We start from the raw sequence: 17,431 nt of genomic DNA, 5'->3' as shown, positions 1-17,431 counted from the left end.
TCCTTATGTATAAGATCTGGCAGGATGGTGTTCAACCGACGGGCTAAAATGAAAGTAAATATTTTGTTGTCCAGATTAAGGAGGGATATTGGTCTGTAGTTGGAAGGGTTCAATGGATCCTTGTTGGGTTTGGGGATAACTGTAATATTAGCCTGCAGAAATTCTGCCAGGGGGGTATGCCCTTGTAGGAGGAGGTTGCAATATTTCGCAATATGAGTGGAGAGCAACGGGGCAAATTTTTTATAATATAGCGCTGAAAAACCATCGGGACTGGGAGCTTTACCTAACTTTAGGCCTTTTATAGTGTCATCGACCTCCTCATTGGATATCGGTCGGCCTAGTACCGATAAAGTTTCCGGTGTAATCCGGGGAATAGGGACTGTCGATAAAAAGATCTGTAAATGAGAATCAAGGGGGAGATTGGGGGTGGAGTATAAATTCTGATAAAAGGAATGAAACATTTGATGTATGGTGTTCGGATTAGAGGTAAGTTGGCCTGAACGTGTACGCAGCTGGAATACTTGATTTATTTTCTGTTTAGCTCTAAGCTGGGAAGCCAGCATCTTATCAGGCTTATTAGCATATTTATAATAATATGAGGCTGTCCAACGTAGGGCTTTCTCAGTATTGTTAGAAAGGATGGTATTCAGTTGCAGTTTAGTGTCTTTTATAGCTTTTAGCAGGTATAAGGAAGGTGACCGCTGGTGAGCCCTTACTAGTCTCTCAAGTTTAGCTTCCAGAGCTCTCTGGGCTTCAGTGCGTTCTCGTTTCATACGTGAGGCTACACTAATAAGTTTCCCGCTCATAAATGATTTGTGGGTTAACCACACAATCATTGGGTCAGAGTCAACTGTAATATTATCCTTAAAAAAATCTCGGATGTCCGCTTGAAGCTGGTCAACCAGTCCAGATCGCGTCAGTAGGGACTCATTTAGTCTCCAAGTGTAGGCCGAAGAAGTCCGACCCGCACTAGCTATCTCGGTCAGCACTATGTCGTGGTCAGACCAGGAAGAGGGGATGTGTCTAGAGTATGAGACCAAAGGTAGAAGAGTCGTGGAGGTGAAGATCATATCAATGCGCGTGTATAACTGATGTATGGGTGAGTAATAAGTGTAACTCCTTTGCGACCCATTATGTTCCCTCCACGTATCTGCTAAGCTTAACAATTCTAAAACCTTTCGGATTTTGATATCGTGTGAGCGAGGGCGTGGTTGAACGGGGGGGGGGGGGGGGGGGGGGGAGTGAGCGATCCAGAACAGAATTAATAGTGAGATTGAAGTCCCCACACCATATGATCTTATGATATGTGAGGGATTCAACAATAGATCTCATCTCACTAAGAAATGAAACTGAATCCTCATTGGGTGCATACACATTAACAAGACATAAGGTTTCATCCTGGTATGTTCCTAGTAAGATGACAAATCTCCCGTTAGGATCTAGGATCGACTGTGTTACTGAAATCGGGAAAGAATTCTTTAGTAACGTTATCACACCCCTGCTTTTAGATTGAAAGGTAGATGAAAAAACCTAGAGTACTGTGGGTGGAAAAACTTCGGGTGGGACCCGGGTGTGTAGTGAGACTCCTGTAGGCAGAGGACGTCAGGCTTATGTTTTAAATAAACAGCAAATGCTGTCATCCGTTTTCTAGGCGAGTTTAAGCCCCGCACATTATGAGACAGAACCTTATACATGAACTATAAAATTTGAGAGGTTTAGATGTGTGCTATAGGAAGTGATGTCCTCTGTCTCAGGGGATCCCACCTTCCCCCCTACGCCTACGTGCATGACCTTATCTTTACTGTGGAATGGTTGATCTCTAAAACAAAAATAAAAAAACAAAACAATTAACAGTACAACTAGTGCATAAATTGCATAGTATAACAGTGGCTGACTTAGGTCAGCATACAATGACGGGTTGGGTGAGAGGAAGTCTCGCCCGTAAATGGCGGGAAACTCCGTCTCCATCAACCCTCTTAGTTGAGGCAGCATGAAAGTCCACTAAGCCAAATCCCTGGTATAGGACTCCAGGGAAGGGAGAAAAAATAAAACAATTGAGAAAAACCCAATATGGTTAGGCTATTACCACAACAAAACGGAAAACTGTAGGTAAAATCAAGGTTAGTGAAAAAATGAAGTACACTTGCGTCTCTTAACGGTGTTGATATTTTGAGCTCGGTCCATCAGGAAGTCGAGTCACCCTGATCATGGCTGTCCAGGTTTTGGGTGAACGGCTCGCAGAGCCCGAAGCAGGTACCACTGTGGTCCAGACCCTAGCTGGTCTTTGAGGTTTAGGGACAGTCTCTGGCCCGTCTCGATGATCATGCGGTATGCCTGCACGTTGCAAGGCCTCTAATCCTTCTGTTAGCGAGCGAACTACATGGGTTCGAGAGTTGAGCTGAAAGGAGAGTGCAAAGGGGAAGCCCCATCTGTATTTGACTTGCGCCTTCTGTAACGCTTGGGTGACCGGCCTCATATCGCGGCGACGGCGAAGGGTTCGATGGCGCGAGGTCCGCATATAGGTGCACAGACGATGGTAGGCCCGGCAACTCTGAGATGTTTCTGACAGCTGCCAGGATCAGGTTCCTGACCTCGGGGTGGTGAAATTTTAGGATAACATCCCTAGGCAGATCATTTGAGCGTGGTTTCCCCAGGGCCCTGTGGACTCTGTCCATTTTCAGGCGGCTTTGGTAGGAGGGCGGTGAATAGCGCTGCCATGGTGGATTGCAAATCCAAATATAATTTGGGCAGACCCCTTACCCGGAGGTTTCCTCTGTGGGACCGGTTTTCAAGGTCCTTTATCTTGGACTCCAATTGCGCGGTGTGCGAGTGAATGTCAGCTCTGTCTGTTCCCAGAGCATCAGCAATATCATCAGTCCGGGACTCTAAATCCGAGACCCGTTGCCCCAAATCCTGAATCTGGCGGGTAAACTCCGCTACCGCCTGAGAAAGTTCCGTGCGAAACAGTGCTGCGATATTAGTGAAGAGCTCTGTCTGACCTGTTTGCTGGTCTCGTGGCTCCGGCATACAGCCGCTGGCAGTGGAGGAGGCGGGGCTAGATGGAGTAGGAGAGGGGTCCACCATTGCTGCGCGCCCAGAACTTCTAAAGAGTTCAGGCAAAGTCTGCGAGGGCGCCGGAGTATTCGTCGTTCTCATCTTCCCTCTGTTGCGGGACATCTTTAGATAGCCGGACACCAAGTTTGAAGGCTTGTGGAGCCGGTATGACGGCGCTTGTGAAGGGATTGTAACGGCATGTGGCGCGGAGCTCAGAGAGGCATGTCCTCATCCTCAGGCTTCGCGCATGCGCCCCCATCCTGATTTCTATTTTTTATATATGAATGTAGATATACTGCATTAAAGAACTCCCACCATTTACCATAAATGTCTGCTCTGTCACCTTGTCCCCACTGATCAGATATTTACTGAATGATGCATCCATTTTGTGATGGTAACACTCCTTCAAGGTCATAAATAACTTTTTTTCATGGTACTGACTTTTGGCATAATGACTTCTTGATTGGTCTGGGCAGATCTGGCCATGCTAGGTGTACTGTGTCCCCTCACTGCAATGTGCAAGGAATAAAAAGCAACAGCTACTTTGATATAATTTGTACACAGAGCAGTGGTCATCAGGGACGTAATTAAAGGCCACATAAAAGGACACCACTATTACAAGTGAAACTTGGTAGTTGGGGCCTGTTACATATTTTACACTGGAGTCCAGGAGCCTTAAGTTAAGCTTTTAGTGGTTGTTGCAACTTATAGCCTCCTCCCTTCAATGGCTGTTACGTCAAAGCTGAGGCTCTCATTAATTTTACTTCTCAGCTTCCTACCTGAGCTCTTTGCACCATTTCATCTGCTGTACCAAATCTTTCTTCCAACACACAACTTAAGTGCTCTGACTCAAACTCCAACTGTTGCCGGATAAGGTCGATCTGCATGGAGAACTGCAAGAAAACAAATGATGACCAGAAGAGAAAACAAAGGTATGAAATCAATGAAAATTATGGACATATGAACAGAGCACTCAAAGAAGAAATAACTATAAATTGTGCAAATTAATTGTGATGCTACTGTGTCTCAGAGCATCTTACCGTTTCAACCTGGGGCAGCTCCTCCAAGCGCTTGGACAGACTTTGAAGCTGGGAGTAATACCATAGCTTCTCTTTTTCTTCCTTGTCAATCTCTGCCAGCAACAGAGCTCTGGAAATAAAAATATTTTATATCAAATCTGATATCACAACTGCTTTTCTAATGATTGCTAACTGATACTTGGATAACAATGTATCTGAATCCTCAGTGCTCTGTTACCTAATATTTGTATAATACATTGGTGTACTCTACTCAGAACCTAGCCATATAGAATAGCCCCAATAGTAGACATATGATTCCTTCACAATTTTTTGTACTGCTAAAAAATGCCTTAGAAACCAATTGCAATATTTTCCATACCGCATGCGACTTTTATTTTGTTTGACTTTTAGTATCTAAAACACCAGAGGGGGAGGGGTGGGGGGGTTTCCTGGGGAACCCAAATTGAAAAAAGTATTTTCTTTACATCAATAAACTTCTTCCCCCATTCTTGAATTTAATGCCCAACACTCATTAATATTTGTTAATTCTAAATTCGGTAAACATATATATATATATAAATATATATATATATATATATATATATATATTTATATATTTTTAATTCTGGTGATTTTTGTTTCAATTTTCCATGTCACTATCCACTTCTATACTGGCCACTAAGTCTAATAATATGTCGAGATTTTCACTTCTGTACAGGTAACTTTTCAGTAGCCATCTCATTATCATAACATGCAAAATTATCATGACAAATATCACTTTCGTATAGATAACACAGAATTCAACGTTCAATATTGATATAATAGCATATCTTCTCCTTCCTAATCTATGTACAGGTCACAAAGCATGCCTAGAAAAACTGTCCAGCAAAGTCAATGAGGTAATCTACTGTTGTCTGCTGTGTCTCATAGCCCATGTGGCTGCTCTCAAAGAACATATTTTCATATCTACATGATAAATGTAATTTGTTGAAGTGAGAAAAGCCCTTTAACCACCTCAGCTCCCCTAGCTTAAACCCCCTTAATGACCAGACCACTTTTTACAATTCTGCACTACACTACTTTCACGGTTTATTGCTCGGTCATACAACTTACCACCCAAATGAATTTTACCTCCTTTTCTTCTCACAAATATAGCTTTCTTTTGATGGTATTTTATTGCTGCTAAGATTTTTCGTTTTTCCGATATTAATTAAAACAGGCCGCAATTTTCTCAAAAAAAGTGTATTTTTAACTTTCTTTGGTTAAATTGTTCAAATATAATTACATTTCTATACAAGTTTGTGTCAGAATTTATTGTGCTACATGTCTTTGATAAAAAAAATCCAATAAGTGTATATTTATTGGTTTGCGCAAAAGTTATAGCATTTACAAACTATGGTACAAAAATGTGAATTTCCGCATTCTGAAGCAGCTCTGACTTTCTGAGCACCTGTCATCTTTCTTGAGGTGCTAGAATGCCAGGATAGTATAAATACCCCCCAAATGACCCCATTTTAGAAAGAAGACACCCCAAAGTATTCGCGGAGGGGCATGGTGAGTTCATGTATGATTTAATATTTTTTCACAAGTTAGCGGAAAATGACACTTTCTGAGAAAAAAATATATATATAAAGTTTCCATTTCTGCTAACTTCTGGCAAAAAAATAAATAAATCTCCCACGGACTCACTATGCCCCTCAGTGAATACCTTGGGGTGTCTACTTTCCGAAATGGGGTCATTTGTGGGGTATGTTTACTGTTCTGGCATTTTGGGCGGGGCTAAATTGTGAGCAACCCTGTAAAGTCTAAAGGTACTCGTTGGACTTTCGGCCCCTTTACGCACCTAGGCTGCAAAAAAGTTCACATGTGGTATAGCCGTACTCAGGAGAAGTAGGGCAATGTGTTTTGGGGTGTATTTTTACATATACCCATGCTGGGTGAGAGAAATATCTCTGTAAATTGACAACTTTGTATAAAAAAAATTAAAAAGTTGTCATTTACAGAGATATTTCTCACACACAGTATGGGTATATGTAAAAATACACCCCAAAACACATTGCCCTACTTCTCCTGAGTACGGCGATACCATGTGTGACACTTTTTTGCAGCCTAGGTGCACAAAGGGGCCCAAATTCCAATGAGTTTTTAGGATTTCACAGGGCATTTTTTACGCATTTGGATTCCAAACTACTTCTCACGCTTTAGGGCCCCTAAAATACCAGGGCAGTATAAATACCCCACAAGTGACCCCATTTTGGAAAGAAGACACCCCAAGGTATTCCGTGAGGGGCATGGCGAGTTCCTAGAATTTTTTTTTTTTGTTAGCGGAAAATGATTTATTTATATATTTATTTTTATTTTTTTCTCTTACAAAGTCTCATATTCCACTAACTTGTGACAAAAAATAAAATTTTACATGAACTCGCCATGCCCCTCACGAAATACCTTGGGGTGTCTTCTTTCCAAAATGGGGTCACTTGTGGGGTATTTATACTGCCCTGGTATTTTAGGGGCCCTAAAGCGTGAGAAGTAGTTTGGAATCCAAATGCGTAAAAAATGCCCTGTGAAATCCTATGTCAGAAAGCTAGAGAGCTGTAATCTCGCGATGCACGAGCTAGTGCATGCGCAGTTCGTTCCCTGAGGCTGATGTTAGCACAGGGAAGGAACACTATGATGACACTGCACATGCGCTAGCTCGCGCATCGTGAGATTATGGCGATCTAGCTTTCTGACGTCGGGGAGCAAGGAGGAGATTCTGAGGATGCGGGGAGGTGCTGAGCTCCTTGGACTCATCTCAGGGACAGGACTCATCTCAGGGACAGGACTTATCTCAGGTTAATTTGCATATGTATCAAATAATTTTTTCTACACAATAAAAGCACATAGAGCTATGGGGACTGGGTATTGCGGATGTGCTAGCTGTCATCTAGCAACCCATGTCCTCAGCTCTATACACAAAATCCCGGTGACAGGTTCCCGTTAAGTCTTTCTGTTGGGAAGCTTTTGTATCAGGTATATCTAACACAAATCGTATCCTCACCTTTCATTGTGTAGTTCAGCCTTCAGAGTCCCACTGGACCTACTTTCTGCTCTTCCTTTCTTCTGAGAACCATTTGTAGATGAAGTTCCAGAAGACCGACCCAAGACAACAGAGAGATCAGGAGGACCAATCCCTGAAGATGCATGTTGATTATATATACCAGGAATATCACCTTGCAGAGCTGAAAAAGAGTGGAGCTTAGTTGTTATAAATTAAAAGGCAACTTCTGAGAGAGGATGGTCAGAGGGGAATTCTTTTTTAAAGTGTACATGTTATACATTTGTTTTGCATTTATGAATAGTACATGTGAATATATGAAAATTTGTCAACTGATCTTATCATGAAAAATGGCTTCTTTTTTTTGCAATCCAATAGCCTGTTGTCCTCCTTTCCACATACAAAGCATCTTAGTTCCCCCAGGGCAGACTGGCCATAGACCCTACAGGGAAATTCCCAAATGGGCCAATGCCTTCCTCACTGCCACTGGCTGGGGACATAATGGTGGATCCTGTCAGATCTGTAGACAGCTCTCCATAATGCAGCAGGAAATCGCATTTTTGAAATCTGAGATTTGTAAATTAACCGTTAAACAAACTCAGGCTGAGAACGTTGCAATGCCACTGCCACAGAGGCCCCCTAGAAATGGAAGATGGGCCGAGCTACTCATTACTGAGTTCATGTTTGGAAGTTGGATTTCTGTTTTGGGGGAGTTTAGTTTTTTTTGGAGGTGTGGTCCTAAACTTTTGATCAGCTGAAAAACAGCCTCTTTCAGTTTATTCGTTGTTTTCATTAAATTGAATGCTCAAAAAATGTTTGGTCTCACTCCCATTTCTTGTTGTTGCATGTTGAAGCTCTACTTGGAACCTTGTTAAGATCCAACCATGCTAAATAAGATTTTTTGTCATTTTTCAAGTGGTCTTAAACTTTTGATCAGGACTGTACAAGTAAATATACAGGAAAGAATGTTTCCTAACAATTATTCCTCTAAAGTCGATTTTATCTTCGGTTTTGTGCGTATTATTGTCAGTCTGTAAAAGTGGTGTACTACTCGGACAACATGGTTCCCAGCAGCGACCTGGGAGTCCAAGATGAATCCAGACATCCTCCCCATGCTATTCCCAAACCATTTCAGTGGTGTTTACATCAATTTCTGACCTTTTCTTGTGAACCAGACACCCTCCCCTCTTCAGAGCAGGGTGTGCCTGGTTTAATGCTCTGGTTCTCCCATTGACTTCCATTGTGCTCTGGTGCTCTGTAGAGCACCCGAGCATCCCGAAGTGTTCTACCCGAGCACCCAAGCACTTTGGTGCTCGATCAACACTACTGATTACCAGTCCACACTTCCTGATTTGTGAAGGGAAGGTGCAGATTGGTGGAGTGGCCTGTCAGTCCAGTCACCGATCTGTTGTACTGTGCAACTGAGTGACGGAAAGCTGCTCCACCAGTCAGCATATTTTCTTCAGGACAGAGAAGCATGTTGAACTGGAGACCCAGCCTATGCGGAGGGAAGGGCAGGAGCCAAGCACACAGCACTGTCATCTTTAGCCTCATCCAAACTTCATCTATCAGTTACTGGACTGTAATACATTGTATAAAATATTATTGCTAGTGTTGGGGTAGGTTTTAACAAACTGTTATTATGTGCTGGACAATAGTGGTGCAAGGGGGAGGGTTTTGAGCTGTGTGTGTATATGCATGCTTTCCATGTGTGTGCATTCTTGTTTACCTGTGCTTTTGTCCATGTATATTGTCATGCATGGGTATGTATGAGCGTGTAGTTATGTGTGTACCTTTGTACATCAACACAGGAATAAATTAGCTTTAACAATACACAATCACATAGCTACAGGCTAATTTCCTTTCTTGTCCCAGATAATAAAATGTAACTTTTAATGATTTGCTTAAAATGAAGTCAGCACATCTAATAACTATTATAAGTGAGCTCTAAACACTGTGGGTTAAAACTATCTGATGCTCATTATTAGTGCCAGATTACTATATTATTGAATTGCTTAATTTTTAGAGGGTGGCTGGGAGTGCACTTCCCCACACCACCACTCTGATTGAAGTGCACACTGGCACACACTGATCGCTTATAGCATAGCACGTATCTGTGTATTAATCAAAAACTTGAAGGCACATAAACATAAGAGGTCAGCAAACTTAAACCTAAGACTGCCCCCCAACATGTTTCACCAGCTAATCTGGCTTCATCAGGGGTTTGGGCAGCATTGAATGCGGAACACTATGGATGTGATATAAATGACCTAGGTACTATAATTGACAGATGATTGCCCCTATCAGAGCTGCATGATGTCATAAAAGTGGTGTGAGTCCATAGACGTTTATCCAGTTGGAAGTAATCAAATGAACAGCTCTGCCAGTCCCTGCCTTTAGGGGGAGGAGTGTGTTGTCATATAATTGACAGATGATTTCCCCTATCAGAGCTGCATGATGTAATTAAAGTGGATGTAAGTCCATAGACATTTATCCAATTGGAAGTATTCAGATAAACAGCTCTGCCAATCCCTGCCTTTAGGATAGGGGGTGTATCTGGTCATATAATTGACAGACGATTGCCCCTATCAGAGCTGCATGATGTCATTAAAGTGGGTGTGAGTCCTTAGACGTTTATCCAATTGGAAGTGTTCAAATGAACAGCTCTGCCAATCCCTGCCTTTAGGGGGGGGTTCTCTCAAAGAATGTGTTGGAGTGACAAGAATTAACTAGTCACACTCAAAATCATGACATCAGAATACTGTCAATAAATATCATTATAGACTACAATGGCTTCTTTTTTTTGTTGTTTTTATTTCTTATTTCCGCATGCTTGGGGCTCACAGAAAAACATAAGATCAAAATATTATTATAAACATAGATCTTGTAATACACAAGAGTCTGTAGGTGGCAGTTCATAAAAATGATGAAAAAGTAAATCCTTAATTAAGACCTTTTGGGCTGAGACTGTCTAGACAGTAAATCCACCTCGTTTCCTCTTGTAAAAGAACCTTATCCAGGTCACCTCTTCGTGCTCCAAGTCTTTTTACAGATACCCCAAAATTTGAGACAATTGGGGTCCCCACCATGGACAGACCTAACATGCCTGGAGATCGTTGTATCAGCTTCGGCGTTTATACTGCTGATATGTTGGCATATACGTCTCCGAAATTCCTGTGATGTCTTACCAATGTACAACTTCGGACAGGGACATTGGGCAATATAAATAATGCCCATAGTTTGGCAGTTTATGAACTGTCTGATGTCATATTTTCTCTCATCCACAGGATTGATGAACTCTTTTAGTTTTTTGATGTATGGGCAGAAACTACACCTACCACAGGGAAAACTGCCAACTATATTGGATTTCAACCAGGTCGTTTTAGAGAGGGGTTTTTGATAGAAACTTTGTACCAGTAAATCCTTGAGAATTTTACCTCTCCGATATGTAATGCCCGGTTTCACAGTCAACACCTCTCTGAGATCGTTATCAGCTCTTAAAACATGCCAATGTTTTTGGAGGATTTGAAAAATCCTGGGATTTTGTGCCTCAAAGGTGCCAATACACCTGATAACTGAAGGGGTCTTACTACTGGCCATATACAGTCAGGTCCATAAATATTGGGACATCGATACAATTCTAACATTTTTGGCTCTATACAACACCACAATGGATTTGAAATGAAACGAACAAGATGTGCTTTAACTGCAGACTGTCAGCTTTAATTTGAGGGTATTTACATCCAAATCAGGTGAACGGTGCAGGAATTACAACAGTTTGCATATGTGCATCCCATTTGTTAAGGGACCAAAAGTAATGGGACAGAATAATAATCATAAATCAAACTTTAACTTTTTAATACTTGGTTGCAAATCCTTTGCAGTCAATAACAGCCTGAAGTCTGGAACGCATAGACATCACCATACGCTAGTTTTCATCCCTGGAGATGCTCTGCCAGGCCTCTACTGCAACTGTCTTCAGTTCCTGCTTGTTCTTGGGGCATTTTCCCTTCAGTTTTGTCTTCAGCAAGTGAAATGCATGCTCAATCGGATTCAGGTCAGGTGATTGACTTGGCCATTGCATAACATGCCACTTCTTTCACTTAAAAAACTCTTTGGTTGCTTTTGCAGTATGCTTTGGGTCATTGTCCATCTGCACTGTGAAGCGCCGTCCAATGAGTTCTGAAGCATTTGGCTGAATATGAGAAGATAATATTGCCCAAAACACTTCAGAATTCATCCTGCTGCTTTTGTCAGCAGTCACATCATTAATAAATACAAGAGAACCAGTTCTATTGGCAGCCATACATGCCCACGCCATGACACTACCACCACCATGCTTCACTGATGAGGTGGTATGCTTAGGATCATGAGCAGTTCTTTTCCTTCTCCATACTCTTCTCTTCCTATCACTCTGGTACAAGTTGATCTTGGTCTCATATGTCCATAGGATGTTGTTCCAGAACTGTGAAGGCTTTTTTAGATGTCGTTTGGCAAACTCTAATCTGGCCTTCCTGTTTTTGAGACTCACCAATGGTTTACATCTTGTGGTGAACCCTCTGTATTCACTCTGGTGAAGTCTTCTCTTGATTGTTGACTTTGACAAACATACACCTACCTCCTGGAGAGTGTTCTTGATCTGGCCAACTGTTGTAATGGGTGTTTTCTTCACCAGGGAAAGAGTTCTTCGGTCGTCCACCACAGTTGTTTTCCGTTGTCTTCAAGGTCTTTTGGTGTTGCTGAGCTCACCGGTGCGTTCCTTCTTTTTAAGAATGTTCCAAACAGTTGTTTTGGCCATGCCTAATGTTTTTGCTATCTCTCTGATGGGTTTGTTTTGTTTTTTCAGCCTAATGATGGCTTGCTTCACTGATAGTGACAGCTCTTTCGATCTCATCTTGAGAGTTGACAGCAACAGATTCCAAATGCAAATAGCACACTTGAAATGAACTCTGGACCTTTTATCTTCTCATTGTAATTGGGATAATGAGGAAATAACACGCACCTGGCCATGGAACATCTGAGAAGCCAATTGTCCCAGTACTTTTGGTCCCTAAACAAGTGGGAAGCACATATGCAAACTGTTGTAATTCCTACACCGTTCACCTGATTTGGATGTAAATACTCTCAAATTAAAGCTGACAGTCTGCAATTAAAACACATCTTGTTGGGCGTGGCTAGGCTGCTGAACGAGATGGCCGCCTGAGTACAGAGCTCCTGCACCTCAGCGACTATAACCTTGCCTGCCTGCCTGCCTTTGATCGCACTGTAGAGCCACCTAACTGTTCCCTTAGATGAACAACACCCCTGGCGACATCATGGGGAAAACAAGAAAACATCTACAGAAACTGCAGGACGCAAATCTGGAGAGCTACTTTGATTGGGGAAAGTTTAAAGATGGCGCCGACGATACTGACAGAGCGGCACTAAGTTTGCCTATAAGTGCAATGTCGCCAGCACATTCTGCACGGTCGCCCTCCCCACCGGACATCTCTGACAGCACTGTCCTTTCACATCACTCACCTCCGTCTCTTCCACCGACACCGGAGGAGGCCAAAGCTGCAGGACAAGCTCACCACAGGATTCAAGATGGCGCCCGTCCTCCTGCTCAGCGGGACCAGCTGCCTAGACCTCCTCACCCCCAACTGATTGTGGGACACACCGGGTGCAGAACCCAGCTGAGTGAGTACACATCAAGTGCTAGTGCCACCCCAGATTCCTTCCAACTGCTCCCCACCTCTGACAAGCCGGTCACTGAGGATTCCCTAAAGAATATGCTCCTAGCTTTGAAATCCTCTTTGCAGACGGACATAGCAGTGCTGTTATTAACCCTCTCTCTGCTAGACTGCAGACAGCAGAAGAGAAAATCCTACATGTGGAAACAAAGATGGGCGATTTTGCTTTGTCCCAGAATACTATTATCGATGCCCACAACACCTTGGCTGATGAGCTAGAAGCTATAAAATAAAAAATGGCGGACCTAGAAAACTGCTCTAGGTGCAATAATGTAAAGTTCAGGGGTATCCCTGAAGAAGTTGCCCCTCAAGGGCTGCAAACTTATTTAAAGGGTTTAATAAAAGCGCTCCTACCACAGATTCCTACACCGGACATGATTATTGATAGGGCCCACAGGCTTCCTAAACCCCAACACTTGGGTCCGAATGTCCCGCGTGACACTTTGGCGCGTATTTATTTCTTCCACACTAAGGAGGCACTTATGGCTGCGGCGCGCAACAACAACTCACTACCTGCTCCGTATCAGAAAATTAAGCTTTTCACGGACCTCTCTATGGTCACCCTTCGCCGGCGCAGAACGCTGCTGCCCATTACGACAGCCCTCCGGGATAATGATTTCCCCTACAAATGGGGTTACTCCCTGAAGATTCTTGTCCGGAAAAATGGACAGACCCATGCCATCAAGACCCTGGAAGAAGGGAAACAGCTGCTTCATCTGTGGCAAATCCCGCTGTCTTCAAGTAAAGCGGACACAGACCCTGCTTCCATGACGTCCAGTGTCGCCCTTACAGTGGTGGGCTGATGCCCTGGATACCCCCGCAACAGATGACATCCTCTATATCAGGACTGCCACAAGGGTGAAGCTCTTATTACTCTTCCCCCCTTGGCTTCCTTGGGATATCCTACTCGGGCATCTTAAAAGCATCCTATTGTTATGGTGCAGGTCCTCTGATACCTCTTTTTTTTTGCTTAGTTTATTTTGATTCTAGCACCGAACTCTCGCCTTACCTATACTTAGACGGTTACCACCGTCTCGTTTATTGCCTACTAAGATTTGGACGGCGATCTCCGTCTTATCTGTCTTGTTTGTTATCTTACCCACCCTGCCTCTTTCCTCCCTCTCTTACCCTCAATAGTGCCTTAGTAATTGTAATCTTACGGATTGACATTGCGTACTTTTACTGTGTCCTCTTCATCTTTGCAGGAGCTAGGATAATTGTACTCCTTTGACATCATGGGTCTCAAGATTATGTCCCTTAATGTCAAAGGCCTTAATTGTCCTCAGAAAAGATCCTACATGTGGAAAGAGGCTTTGACAGCTAATGTTGATGTTTTATGTATTCAGGAGACTCATCTACTACAAGCAGACGCCGATAGAGTACGCCATCACCTGTTTCCTAATGTTCTGCATTCCCACTGTGACAGGAAGAAGAGAGGTACCCTGATCGCTGTCAAAAACACTGTTGCCTATACTCCCATCAAAACCAAACTTGACCCAAACGGTCGCTATATTATTCTAGTTTGCTCCATCAATAACATTACATATACACTAGTTAACTTGTATGCCCCCAACTCCCGACAATTGGCCTTCTTACACAAACTGATGCACAATGTGAATAAGCTCAAACAGGGGAAAGTAATCCTCTGTGGGGATTTTAATACCGCTTTACAACCTGACATTGACTCCACATCCCCTGCAAGGAGACTAGATAGAGGGGTTGCTTCCTTCCTGTGTTCTGAAGGCCTAACTGACATTTGGAGAGCCCAACATAGCCTGGAGAAGGACTATACCTTCTTCTCCCCGGTACATATGACATACTCAAGGATAGATATGTTTATGGTGGACCATCCCTCCCTACTACACACACTATCTACCGAGATTGGTCTTATTAAATGGTCGGACCATGCCCCGATCGCTATCACCCTTGAGGAACAGTTTCAATCTTCGAGAGCCCCTATTTGGAGGAATAATGCATTTCTCTACAATAACCCGAAGCATGTTTTGGAACTTTCCACTCATTTGAATGAATACTTTCATTTTAACAGTGGATCAATCTCAAACCAATTTGTCTTGTGGCAAGCCCACAAAGCGTTTATATGGGGATCTTTGATTAAGCTGAACTCCACAGTAAAGAAACTCAGAGTGCGAGATATTACACAAACCTTAGAACACATTGCCAACCTAGAAGCCACAAATAAATCCTCCCCCACTCCCCAGACTTCTAATGAACTTAGACTTGCAAGGAATAAACTTAGCAGCCTACTACTCCAAAACTACCACAAATCCCTTCTAAGGCTCCAATCCAAATTTTATTCCCAAGGAAACAAAGCGGGCAGACTTTTAGCACAACAGCTAAAAACCCAACAGTCGAAGTAAAAAATCTCCCATCTGGTACATCCTACCACTAAGATGAAATTGATAGATCCCAGAGACATTCCCAACCAATTTAAAACATACTATCAAGCACTATACAACCTAAGAGATGACACTCCATTACCTGAGAACTACTCTGCTTTAGTAGAGGAGTTCCTCTCGCAAGCATCCCTTCCTACCCTTTCCCAGTCACAATTACAGTCACTTAACGCTCCATTTTCAATCACAGAAATCAAGAAAGTGATCACATCACTCCCAATAGGCAAATCCCCTGGCCCCGACGGACTTTCTAATGAATATTTTCGCCACTTCCAGCATATCCTGACTCCTTACATGTTGGAATTGTTTAATGCAATACAGGAGGGACACTCTTTCCCCCCAGACATGCTAGAAGCATTAATTGTCACCATCCCAAAACCTGGCAAAACACCTGATGTACCCCAGAATTTCCAACCCATCTCACTGCTCAACTCTGATGTTAAAATTTTTGCCAAAGTCATTGCTAACAGATTAGCTCCTCTCCTCCCATTACTGATCCACCCGGACCAAACCGGGTTTGTGCCAGGCCGACAAGCTTCTGACAATACCAGGCGAATCGTGGACTTATTTAATTATGCTGAGGTGCGTGGTCTCCCAATGCTCGCGATCACATTAGATGCGGAAAAGGCGTTTGATCGCCTGCATTGGGACTACACATTTTCGACACTTCGTCACATGGGTTTTTCAGGACAAATACTACAAGCCATCCACTGCCTATACTCCTCTCCCTCTGCGAAAGTATGGGTCAACGGAGTACTGTCAGATTCGTTTGGAATCACCAATGGATCTAGACAGGGATGCCCCCTATCACCCCTATTATTTATCTTAGCATTAGAACCCCTAGCACAGACTATAAGAAACTCATCTGAAATAGCGGGGATGGAAATAGGGGGAAGATCCCATAAAATTACACTTTATGCGGATGACATCATTCTCACTCTAACTGACTCCATTAACTCATTAGACACTGCCCTTAGAATGATCTCACACTATGGTTCCCTTTCCTACTATAAGATTAACAACACTAAATCCCAAGCATTAACCATTAACATACCTCAGAAGGAAAAGGCCATTTTACAATCTTTTCATGAACTAGACTGGCAAACGTCAGAAATCCCATATCTAGGAGTGAGGATTACTTCACCTTGCTCCCTTCTTTATGATAGGAACTATCACCCCCTTCTAGCCACTCTGTCGCGTGACTTGACTAGCTTCACCATGAAGGTATTGTCCTGGGTGGGTAGAGTGGCTTCTTTCCAGATGATGACCCTTCCCAAGCTCATATATATATTCCGTGCCCTACCGATCCCGGTCCCTGCAACATTCTTCAAAAAGGCACAGTCGATTTTGGGCAAGTATGTCTAGGGTCCGACCAAACCCAGAGTAGCTCGAGCATTATTGACTAAGAAAAAATACGCTGGAGGATTAGGCCTCCCTGACATTAAAGACTACTTCCGAGCCATAACACTCTCATTTGCTCGGGAATGGTGGATCCCTGACAATACGAAAGCCTGGATTCAGATTGAGTCCCATACGATTAAACATGCTACCTTAAAAGATTACCTGATCCATTCGTTATGGAACCCTTCCAAATTGCACAATGAGTTACTGACAGTACGGCATGTTGGCAGTCTATGGTCCACAATTCACAGAGTGCAGGCAGATTCCAAATCCACCCTGTTACCTCAAGCAGACATAAGCACACTGGAACTCAGCATCACTGACATTAATCTGACAAATTGGCGTGGAAAGGGGATCATCTCCATATCCCAAATAATGCCAGATGGCTGCCTCCTCCCCTTTAACTCACTTCACAGCTTATTCGCATTGCAAATATTAAACAATCTCCACCTTCGATAAACTCTTGCATACTAAGACTGTTTCAATTCCCATCCCTCTTCAGAAGACACACCACACGATACATATATGACATATTAGGAGACAAAACCACGTTCACCAAGACCTTACCCATAAAAAATTGGGAACGTGAGCTGGGGAAGACTTTCTTAGATGAAGATTGGATTCTAGCTATTAGGTTTCTGGCTTCTAACTTTAAATGCGTCACCCATTATGAGGCAGGCCTTACGACCCTATGACAATGGTACCTTACTCCACAGAGGCTAAACATAATCTACCCCTCATCCTCCCCACATTGTTGGCGAAGATGTGGCGCTA

The 17,431-nt window shown here is 43.1% G+C and overlaps 1 protein-coding gene across 1 annotated transcript in view; it reads right to left on the bottom strand.

Annotated features, from left to right (window-relative positions):
- The window catches only part of APC2 (APC regulator of WNT signaling pathway 2), a gene marked incomplete at its 5' end in the record, with an annotated part of 88,687 nt that overhangs the window by 40,457 nt on the left and 30,799 nt on the right, over positions 1-17,431 (bottom strand). Inside the window, 3 exons of the mRNA XM_040419806.1 lie at positions 3,834-3,947; positions 4,095-4,203; positions 7,114-7,294. Coding sequence (XP_040275740.1) covers positions 3,834-3,947; positions 4,095-4,203; positions 7,114-7,294 — 404 coding nt within the window. The remainder of the gene's footprint in view (positions 1-3,833; positions 3,948-4,094; positions 4,204-7,113; positions 7,295-17,431) is intronic.

This window comes from Bufo bufo, chromosome 2 (genome assembly GCF_905171765.1).
Source record: "Bufo bufo chromosome 2, aBufBuf1.1, whole genome shotgun sequence".
Lineage (NCBI taxonomy): Eukaryota > Metazoa > Chordata > Amphibia > Anura > Bufonidae > Bufo > Bufo bufo.
The sequence above is the reverse complement of the archived record's forward strand: the minus strand, read 5'-3'. Positions and strand labels throughout refer to the sequence as shown.